General features: G+C 40.3%; 1 protein-coding gene across 2 annotated transcripts in view; it reads left to right on the plus strand.

Moving 5' to 3' along the window:
* grik5 (glutamate receptor, ionotropic, kainate 5) overlaps nucleotides 1-5,498 on the plus strand; it is a 77,609-nt gene extending 72,111 nt beyond the window's left edge. Inside the window, exons 20-22 of one of the 2 annotated variants that reach the window (XM_034874557.1) lie at nucleotides 581-709; nucleotides 1,689-1,810; nucleotides 3,053-5,498. In XM_034874557.1, coding sequence (XP_034730448.1) covers nucleotides 581-709; nucleotides 1,689-1,810; nucleotides 3,053-3,676 — 875 coding nt within the window. In that variant the 3' untranslated portion in view covers nucleotides 3,677-5,498. Of the gene's footprint in view, nucleotides 1-580; nucleotides 710-1,688; nucleotides 1,856-3,052 lie in introns of both variants that reach the window. The other variant, XM_034874556.1, reaches the window with a different exon arrangement.
* The last annotated feature ends 6,130 nt before the right edge of the window (nucleotides 5,499-11,628 follow it).

Consider the following 11,628-nt stretch of genomic DNA (forward strand, 5'->3'; position numbering starts at 1 on the left):
TTTCAGTCTGGGATAAAACTATTGTTTTTTTTAAATGGTTGGTCAGGGCGGGAAGGGATTTGTTTCTGCCTGCCAGAGGAAATGGGCTTAAACAGGTGATCTGGAAACGGCAACCCTGTAACGATTCACAGAGCACACTATCAAAAATTGTAGTTGCAGTTCAGATGAAAACTACTAAATAAATAAAACTAGAACAACTGAGATAATGTATTTGCAATTTCTAGTGAACCTACCCATTAAACCGTTCCATTGTTTTTGTACTGTATCTAGTTTGTAACATGCTTTATGAGCTGAATGACTAGCAGCTGTACTGGCTCTATCCGTTTTTAATCTTCCTCTTTATCTCTCTCTCTCTAATCCTCTCTTTATTCTCAAAGCAAGACCGCTTGTAGCCATCTCGAGGCTGCAACAACAATGCTGTCCGTGCAATTCTTTCTCCTTTCTTCATAAACTTTGTCTCTTCTCATTTCAAGAATTCTTCTTCTGAAATAACCCAGCTCTTGTTCTTCTTGGGCTCTTTTGCGGCACTTTTTCCATCCTCCACCACTTGCTCTTATCCTGATTTCCTGTCATTTCCCAGGGTCTCCGTTCAGAGATGAGATCACTCTGGCCATCCTCCAGCTGCAGGAAAATAACAGGCTGGAGATACTGAAGAGGAGATGGTGGGAGGGAGGCCGATGCCCCAAAGAGGAGGACCACCGTGCAAAGGGTCAGTCAACCGCAGCTGTCAGTCTCCTCTCTCTCCTTCCCTCTAATGTCCCCAGTAATAGTCTCTGTATTCTTTGCTACAGTCCAGCTAATGGCAAAATGCCTAGCCTAATGTCCTTGTGAAGGGTGCTTAGCACAATCTACTTTCCCAAATGTCTTCTGTTGTCTCAGGTGGTGTCCAATGGGAATTGTATTACAGTGAGTCTGTCCCCATGTTTGTGTGTGTGTGTGTGTGCCTGTATAAATGACAAAGACAATACATATGCCTCAGCATTTTTGCCATGGCTGTCAGATGAAACTCTCTTTTGAATTAAACAGACTTCATGCTTACAGTACTTTTCTGCATCATTGAGCTTCAATAAGTGTTCCAGGGCCTCATAATTCTGGTATTCACTCAGCCCCTCCATCATGGAGGCCATTTTGACTTTTTAATTCAATTGAAAGAGCACTCCAGTGATTTAGTATTGCACTTACATAAAGTTGAGACACTTGCAAGAGACAGATTTGTTTTTAAAGGGGCGCTGCAGAGGCTGAAAAATTTATATTTCTAGATGCTACATTTTGACCCTAACCTGAGTGGTCTTTCAAACTCCATGCAGTTTGTTACACAGGTTGTCAGTTAAGCATTTGGAGTCTGAAAGCACACTCTGAGAAAAGTGAGGTCACTTAATCTAGGAATAGTTTGACAGTTGGGGAGTACATATTTGTTTTCTTGCCGAGAGTAAGAAGAGAATATTGATACCAATCAGCAACTTTAGAGTGGTTTCAGTCTTCTCGCCTAACTCTCTGCAAGTCAGCAAGTAATTATATTTCCCAAAATGTTAACTTTAACAGAGCTCTTTCAGATGCACAGAAGGTATTATACAGTTTTCAAAGGCTGTGTAGTAGTGTCTAGTCAATTGTAAAGTAAAGTAATACATTTAAAACCATGACAGTGTGCATGTCTGTACTAATGTTTGTCTCCTGTGACCCACTCTCAGGTCTGGGCATGGAGAATATTGGGGGCATCTTTGTGGTGCTGATCTGTGGCCTCATCATTGCCGTGTTTGTGGCCATTATGGAGTTTGTGTGGTCGACACGGCGCTCTGCAGAGACAGATGAGGTATGCCCCCATACCTGCCCTCGCCGACCCCACAGACACACCCCAGTAGGTCCCATGGCATCCCGCCAAACCTTTTTATTATGTTCTTTTGTGTGTTTGTGTGTGAGTGGGTAGATTTCTTTCAGCTTTTGCCTCCATTTGTAAGTGTTTGTTGGTTTGTGTGTGCTCTAACATTTGAGGATCAATGTGTTATGCGCATGTGTGATGAGAGGAATGTTCAAGTATGCGGCACAGAACTGCTCTAGTGTCCAGAATGTAGACAAAAAATAGAGAATTTGATTTCACTTTGCATGTCCTGCCTGTTTTAGTGTTTGGTGATTAACAGTGGCAGCAAGTGTTTGTGAGCTAAATTTGATGGTACGGATAAGCAATATTGAGAAATGCCAATATTTGCTTGCATAAAGAAGTAGTGTGATCTTTTTCCCTTGCATTAAATGTCATGATGTATCTTCTTTTACATGCCTCACATGTACGCTGGTATTCTTCGTTTCCATTCTTGGATTACTTCTCACCCATTTCACTGTGTGTCTTCCTCTATCTCTCAAACACACACACACTTCCTGTCATCAGTGTCTTTTCTCCGATAATGAGTATTGTTTCTGTTTATGTGAGCACATTACTATTTTATTATAATTTCAATGAAAATGTTGTTTGTCTGTAGTGGACATGTTGATGCATTTTGGTCGTTGTGTGTATGTAAGTTATAGTAGTGTCATGCTGTTGGAATGATGAAAAGATTTGTAGGTGTCTTACTGTTTGTGTGTGTCTGAGTGTGGCTTTCTTTATGTGCACCCGAGTATGCAGGCCTGCCTGTCCGTTCATAGTGCATAGTGCCATATTAAAATGCTCATAAACTAAACAACATTTTGGTGTTTGGATTGTAATAACTCTCTTTGCTCCTTGGCTATTCTCCCATCTCTAATCATCTTCACATCCTTCCCCGTCACCTTCTCATTTCTGTTTTAAAACCGTCCCTCCATTTGTTGATCTCTGTGCCCTCGCTTCTCCTGCAACTTTTTATTTTTTCATGCCTTACTGTGTATGTTCTTTCTGCCTTGTTCGTGTTTCTACTTGTTTTTGTTGCTTTTCCTTTAAAAAAACATTTGTTTTCCCTGTGCTTTCCTATTTATGTACTGCCTTACCACCGTCTCGTTCTGCTGCCTGTCTTTGTGTCTGTGGCGCCCTTCCTACCTTTGCCTCCTTCCCTACCCTTTTTCCTTCCTCCTTCCCTTTCTCCTTTAGGTGTCTGTCTGTCAGGAGATGATTACAGAGTTCCGAAACGCCGTCTCCTGTAAGAAGACCTCCCGTATGCGCCGCCGTCGGCCCCTCAGCAGCTCAGCAGCCCTGCGTCATCCCACACGCATAGCTCTGGGGGCCCCTCGGCCCCTGCGCTTGGTCCGGGAGATGCGCCTCAGCAACGGCAAGCTCTACAGTGGAGCTGGTCCGCTGACAGGTGGAGCTGGAGGTGGAGGAGGTGGAGCAGGAGGTACGGGGCCTCCCGATCTGGGCCCTGGGCCTCAAAGGATTCCAGATGATCCACTAGGGGCCAACACCCCCCCTCCTCCACAGGCCCCTACCCCTGTGATGTTGACCGCCCGAAGCTGCACCCATGTGCGGATCTGCCAGGAGTGCCGGAGGATCCAGAGCCTAAGATCAGGATCAACCACAACAAGAATACCACCTTCATCTGCACCCCTGCCCAGGCTACCCGCACCCCCACCCCCATCCTCATCCAACACAGACAGTGAGGGTGGAGGGGGGGCCAGCCCAAGGCGGCATCACCACAGCCCCCCGCCTCATACCTCCCGACCCATTCCACCTCCACAGAACAGCAACACCACAGACCTACTGGGCGACCAGGACTGAGACCAGACACAAAGGGGCAGAGTGAGAGGGCTGCAGGGGGGAGTGTGAACAACATTTGTGCTGCAGAGAGAAACACTGCTTGTTTCCACAGTTTAAATTCATCGAAAAAGAAAAGAGGTAGAGATGGAGTGACAAAACGTTGAACTCTGCGAGGTCAGCCTACAAAAAATGGGACAACCTTTCAAAAGGAGAATAACGGAGGGAAACAATGAGACTTTCACCAGTTGAGCTTGAGGCCTGCAGACAGAACTGGCTACAAGCACGCTGTCAGATGGTCGTCAGTTAAGCTTCTGTAATAAACTCGGAAAAACAGATCAGTTTGGACAAATCTGAGTGGAAATGCACATGACCAGATGATCGTTTCTATTGGCTTTGTTTTTTTTCTCCTTTCTCCCCCTCTCACTTCACCTTTTGATTTGAGGGTGTTGGTTTTCTTCCACAGACATTCCCTGAAAGCTTTCAACCCCTCTAGTAAAATAAAGCCGTGTTGGAGGACATACTGTTTCCAGATGTGATTAGAAACCGCAACTAAAAGACTTTCAGAGAACTATTACCTTTTTTTTCTTCTTTTGTTGTCTTTTTTGTTTTGTTACCATAGTTGTTTGTGGGAGTTACAGAGTAGTTAAATTCAGACTATGTGGGACAATATGGTGGATTATAACAGATAATTGTGTCCAAGAGTTTTGTGTCCCTCCCTGCACCCCTTAACTGCTTTTTGGATGTTATCAGGGAAGGCGGATAAAACAACTTTAAGACAACATAATGCAAACGGTAGCAGACAAAACTGTCTGCCTTTCTTTACACTGTGCGTGTGTACGTAAAAATGTGTGCTTCCTGTAAGTCTGTCTGTAACTACTTAAAGTGAGGAGAACCATGTACCCAGCAACAGCACCCTTTTACAAATGTTAGATAATCAGACAGCCACAAAAAGAGGAGGAAGAGCAAGAGGCTTTGAAATGTGAAATGAATGTCCTTCGTTATCCTGGGTACCACTTGCCAAGCCTTCTTTTTCACCTCTGTTCACACAGCGTAGAAGAGATAGAGAGACCGGGCGAGGCAGAGCCAGAGAGGCAAGAAAAAGAAGAACAGATAGAAAGAGGCAGCGAGTGGAAAGGACACTACTGAATTTGAATGAAAAAACCCTAACTGAACTACTTCCATTAGTAGATCTGTCCTGATCTGTTAATTCTGGGCATCTTTTAAATGGGCTTGTTAATGCGCCAGCAAACTGTAGCTACAGCTTCCTCCCTTCTCTCTGTTTAACAGATAGACTTGGCCGTTCACAGTAGAGGCTCCTGCCAGAGTGATAGACTCAACACAGCCTTGTCAATACAGTCTCAAGCTTTTGATCGCCTAATTACTCCCCTCGGGGGCTGGGGACTCATTCAGGAGGGTGTCGAACACAGAGAAACATGCTGATGAATAGATTGAGGAGAAATACATGTTTTTTTCACTCTGGCTGGGATAGGAATCCATTATTAATGTTACATCCCTACTGTTGTGTGAAACTCAACTGAAACACTACAGTATATTAGCCCCTGTGGTTGAATGATAAACTAAATACACTGGTGGATTTGGATGTTTTAGGCCTTTAACTCCTAATTGTGGACACTTTATTGATGATAATTATTCAAAGCATACCATACGTCGTAAAGCAGATTTCCAATCTCCCAAGAGAATAAGGCTGGTGACATTTCATATTTTTGTTATTGTCAACAAATCCAATGAAAAGACCAAAACAACCAATAACCTGATGAATTGATCTGACTTATCAAGTAGCCAAAGCCTCATGTAGCTTATTTACCTGTGCTAGACCTCCATTATTTTTTAAATGATTAAAAACACAATAATGAGTCACACTGTTTGCTAATAACTATTTTCATAAAAAAGTTTATATTTGTGGACATTTTTTAAGAGTTTTGTCTTCAGTGAGACACCAGGGGCTGAAGTTGCAAAGTATTGAGAGACGGACCAACACTTTGGTGGTTCTGATCTTTTCATGGGATTTGTTAACCAGAAGAAAATATCCAACATTGCCAGCTATATTCCTTTGAGTGCTTTATTTTTAGTACAAAAAAAGAACATTTAGGATCACAATTAAAACAGATCATCTTTAGGTCTGTGGTAATAAAATGAGATGGGATTACCGCAGCATATTTTCCCTTAGGTTTAACCAAACGTTCCACTTTGTGATCACTTTCATGGGCTGCAGCAAATGCCTAGTCTTTTGTTAATAGCCCATCGTCCCTGAGATGTATTTTATTATTATTATATGACATTGTAATCAAGTGCGGTATTAGCATTTTCTGCACTGCAGGTCACTGACTCATCAGTGTCTCTGTGTTCATTGAATTAGTTATCTAATCAGGTCCCAAAATGTCCCAAAATACTCACCGTAGAGGGATTTGCTACTTAATGATCTAAGGGGCGGTTTGATACACAGCCTTAGTTATAGTTATTTTACTGTGGTTATAAAATGTCATCCTGCTGTGTTAAATGACATGCTGACATCTAAACATTGAAGGTTAGCTGATGAAACATTTCTAATTCAAGATATGACTAAATTTGCATAATCGGGTTTAGTGTTTGCTTAGTGTTCATTTCCTGACAGAAGATTTTATGCTGTTGAGCAGCTGATTCTCAATTCTCGAAAGTCAGTGTTTCCTGCTTCCTGAAAACATAACGCTGTTTTTTTCCTTTGCCTCTTCTTTGCCCTTTGATTTGAATCCCACCTCCATTACATATAAAACTGCTTCATTTCTTATCAAGGAGCTACGTGTTATCTTCTCTGATCTCACCAAACAGCTGGAAAACAATCCCTCACTGGCTTTTCAACAGTACATATTCAGAAGTATTAAAAGTAAATACAAACCCACCAGTTCAGCCCTTTATAAATCCCCTGAAAAAAATATGAAATACTGGCATCGTTGTCTGGGCAAATATTGTTGTGCTGTATAAAATTATGCATTTTGCACTGAAACAGATTTGTCGACGCTGTTGTGCTCCAGATAACAAATGATAACATTGTTTGCACACATTATGCCGTTTCTCTGAATGATTGCTGTCAGCAGAAGCAGGCCCAGATTTGATGTCTCTGTTCTCTGTTTTCTCTGTTTACTTCTGTCCTTGTGTTCAGAATACTGACAAGACAACAGGAGCCAACCCTATTCCAAAAGAAGTCACAGTACACACACACACACACACACAAACAAAAACACAAGCGGAGACATCGTCCACATCTTCATTTCTAATTCCTTTGTTGTCTAAAGGTTGTAAACCCACAGGTTGTTTTTCTTCTGTGTATGAATTCCCACTTGATATGTAACCGCACCACATAGCCAATAAGTGGCTACCAACAGCTTTAAACCATCAGCTGAAAGCAATTATTAGCTGCAAAGTATGATTGTGGAGAAGAAAGAAGAAGGGTACAAACCCTGAACAGCCAATATATTGCTAGTATGAATAATTATGAAGGGAAGGGAGGGTCACAAAACAGATCAGATGGGGTTTCTGAACAGTCACTCTGCAAAACAAACCTTTTTGTTTACTTTTATGTTCTTTTCTTTAGTATTTTTTTCATATTTCTATACCAGTGCTAAATGGATTATTAAATCTGATGATGAATATTATGATTAAATTGTTGTTATTATTCCTGTTGAAGAGCAAGAGGTTCTATGGTGGGGTTGTGGGTTGAGGGTGTGGGATGGTGTTGGGAAGAAGGTGCAATGATGTTCTTCAGAGAGATTGCCCTGTTGTTCAAACCTATAGACACAAAAACGTCTTTTGGAATAAAAATATTCAAACTGTCCTTTGGTGACACGTGTCTCCTCTTTGTCCTTGGAAAGTTTGCTGCATTTTTCCTTCACATGTCTGAATGAAATGATTTACTGGTATGCAAACACTGTCATAATGCCAGGGGTGGAGGAAGTACTCACAATACTTAACTAATGAAAAAGTGCCACGGCCATCATTTAAAAATACTTTATTACTATACAAGTAAGTCATGCATTCTAACTCCTACTTAAGTAAAAATGCAAAAGTAATATCAACAAATGTAATTAAAGTACATATGTAGTTCATTATACTCATAAATATATGAATACATTTAGTTATTTTACAAAAACTCCATAATTCACTTATGCATGCATTTGTCTCATCTTTCATATCCCTCTCCTGTCATTGCAGAACTCTTCGGTACATAAAAAGTATGGGAAACAACAGATTTAGTAAGGTCTGGTAACGTGCAACTATACTAAACAATAGACAAAACAAAAAACAATTTACCAAACTGTGCACTCTAGTATATCTGCTTGCATCATGATTTGATAAACAAGCAACAGGACTGAATTATCTCAAAAGTATTACACTGATTGTAAACAAATCATAAGCACTAACTTGCAACAGAAAACAGATGTAACTGCACAACAAATTTAAATTAAAAATGTAATATAAGCCCCTATGTTTATATTTTTACACTTCAAAAAACTAATTTTCTTCTACGTCCCAACAGCACAGATGGTAATTGTAATCAAATGTATTAAGCACTGAATTTCAATATAAAATCAGTTAAACAGCACAGAAAAAACAAACAAATGAGCCTGTAAAAAATGTTGTTGTTCTCACATGTTCTGACAGCAACTGTCGAGTAGTTTGTTTTGCCTGCCATTCTCTACCTGTCCGCCAGATGTCCCCAGACCTTCCCACCAGTCCCAGTCACTTGCTCACCTGTGTCCACTTTTCCTAATCAGTACTGCCCCCTTTCTGCACAGTCAGTTGTTTGTTTGTCAATGTTGCTATGTGCTTCATGCGATTGATTCCCTGCCTCGACACTCTGAAACCTGCTGTACCTGTCTGGGTATTTAACCAGCCTCATTCCGGATACCTGAGGATTATCAGTTACTTTCTGCCCATGTCCTTAAACTTTTGAATTTTAATTTTCACTGAACTGTCCCTTGCTGCCTTACACTCCCCTCCATGACGCTACAGACACGATCAGGTCCAGGGCCCCTTGACTGTTGAACGAGCTGCTGGAGGAGATGAGGTAGGCCAGCTCGGTTTCTTTGTTTAAATCTATTTTAGAAATGCATGTTTTTACATTGCAAGTCATGTAACATCCTGGGACTCGTATGGACTTTTTGCCAGAAGGGGCTGTAACAAGCAAATTTCCTGGATTCCTCATGTGGATGAGGAATTCCTCAATGGATTCCTCATCCATTGTTTGTATATATCTAAGGTTTTTGTTACTCAAAACAATATTCAGGTGAAGTAAAGTTTTTTTTCGAGGGTCTGGAGAGCCACACATTGTTGGGTTTTGTTAAAGAAAAAAGGTGATTCCATGAAAAGACCAAAAGCAACATCAGTCCTTTGTTCAGAAATAGAATTGAACCTACACTTGGTGACATCTTCTTACATTATTTTGAACATTGGCATTGTTTATTTTGAGTTGATCTTGCATAAACAGACATGCTGCTGTAAATACTTGCTAATGTGTAATCTGCAGCAGAAAATACTACAAATGCATTGTATACTCGTGTGAGTAACGTTTCCTAAAAATATTACTCACACTTGGTATTTTGATGGGATTTTTTTAAACAATGACAAAAATGTAGAATAACACGGGCCTTATGCTTTTACGGTCCGCTGCAACTCAGTTCTTTTTAATCAGGACTGGAGACTTTTCTGTATGCCGCTGCCTTATATTATATCAAATAATAGATTTCTTACACTGAAATCTTAGTATTACATACCCATCTTATTCTATTTGTTTTCATGTTCTATTCTCTTGGCGCTTTAATGCCTGTTTTTAATGTTTTTTTTAAATGTACTTTTAATGTTCTATGTAAAGCTCTTTAAATTGCCTTGTTGCTGAAATGAGCTATTTAAAAAAAGCTCGCCTGGTCAATGAGCAGTTCATTTACTGATGTCATGATGTGACACATTTACAAAATGATGGCTAATGCAATTTACCGTACAACAGCTTTAAGAGTAAGTGAAAGACAGAATGTCATTATGACTTCAGTCCACGTCTCTCTTACCTCCGAGCGCGTGCATGCGTGTGTGCGTGTGTGTGTGAGAGACACAGGATGAAGGTGTAACCTCTCTGGATGATGATGAGCTGGACGTCAGAGTAGAGACTTTGGGTAAGAGAGTGTTTTGAGGAGGATATTTAGTGCTCTGTTATGTCATCATTCTCATCAAGTTGCTTTAAAGAAAATACATGCACACAAAAATAAACTAATCAAAAACCATGTACAACTTTAAAGATAAAGCCTCAAACCAACTACAAGCTCACCTTGTATTTTTCAGTCACATTACTGGACAGTCTTTTATTAGAGGAACTGAAACAAATACTGTAACTTCATATGATAATGTTCAGATGTAGACAGAAGAGGAACTTGAGAGAGGCATTTTGTCACCAGTGCAGACACAATGCTTGACCAAAGCCTCATGTATGAGTAAAGAAACACCTTTTTGTGATGATGACGTCAGATGTGGTTGGCATGGTCACTACTATTAAAATATAGTATACAAATACTCCAGCAGCCATCAGTCTTGATAATATCTGCATCGTTTCTGGGAAAAGAAACAAAACCATGATCAACGTCAAACCATGTGAGTCTTTCTTTAGTGATGTGTTAAAAGAGTGGTTAGACATTTTTGGAAATTAAAAACACTTATTCTTTTTCATAGTAAGAAAGGATCTGGCCAAGAGGGCAGCACAATATCTCACTGTCTTGCCAAGAGTTTGATGAGAAGATTGATTCCACACTCATGTTTAAGGATGGTATCAATCTTTGCCCTAACTCTTGGCCGAAAAATGTATTCCCAAAACTGACATTTTTTAAAATAAATTAGTTTGATGTTTATCATGTTGTATCTTGTTGTGTTATGTGTCTGCCAGTCACTGACACAAAAATTCTCTCTGCATCAAGCAGTTGTCCTCGGTGTGTTCTCGCCATCTCTACTTGCACACCTACCTCTGATTATCTCCCTATAGGCTATACACTCATCCAATCATTTCAGTTCTTGGACAAATACCTGACACTCACCTTGATCAAGAAGGTTGGTGGTTCCTTCGAATGAGCCAGTAGGATAGGTTGAAAGGCTGCATCTCTCATTTCCACACCTGCTAATGTTAAAAACAATGAGGATTTCCTTTCCTTATGGTGATATGAGATCACACTGAACCCGGGGAATATTGGCGCCTTGTGGTGCTGCGATTAATTGGCATGGCATGGTGACATCACGCCCAAGGTATCCCATCACTTCAGGCAATTTGACATCTTGTGTCTTACCAAGAACTGCCAAAAAATAAGAATTTAGGGCAGAAAATAAAAGCAGGAGAATAAGGATTCATCAATAAAACCCCTAACTTTATTTTTTTGTACTTTTTGCCTTGTTTTGGACAAAGCCACCCTGAAGTAAAACCTTGTTAAAGCCTACTGTCCTCCATGTCCTACTACAACTACATTTTTTAGTGGTAGTTAAAGTAAATTTGAAGATTAAGATTTTATAATATTAAACTATAATTCATTGTTACAGATTAAACTACCCAACTGCATGTAGTAAAAATTGTTCTCCACCTCAACCAGCTAAATCATTAGAAGTACATTAATATGCACCTTACTGTAATGCATTCTTAATAATCCAATGATTTAACAATGACGTTTTTCTTAATGAGTACTTTCCCTTGTGATGCTTTAACATTATGCTACCAATACTTTTACTGTACAGTACTTTTGTTTAAGTTTTTAAGCCGGAGCACTAATATACATGTCTTTTCGTCTGTGATTCACCAGTTGTCAGGATTTCCCTTTAGTTCCTTCCTCCCTTCTGCCAATAATGACCTTCAGTATCACAGTGACCCCATGTGGTCAAATGATAATGTACAGAGAAGCACCATGCACACATAAGCTCCCTGGTGTAGACCAGTTTCCAAATACACCATGTTT

The sequence above is a fragment of the Etheostoma cragini genome, chromosome 6 (assembly GCF_013103735.1).
Source record: "Etheostoma cragini isolate CJK2018 chromosome 6, CSU_Ecrag_1.0, whole genome shotgun sequence".
Classification (NCBI taxonomy): Eukaryota; Metazoa; Chordata; class Actinopteri; order Perciformes; family Percidae; genus Etheostoma; species Etheostoma cragini.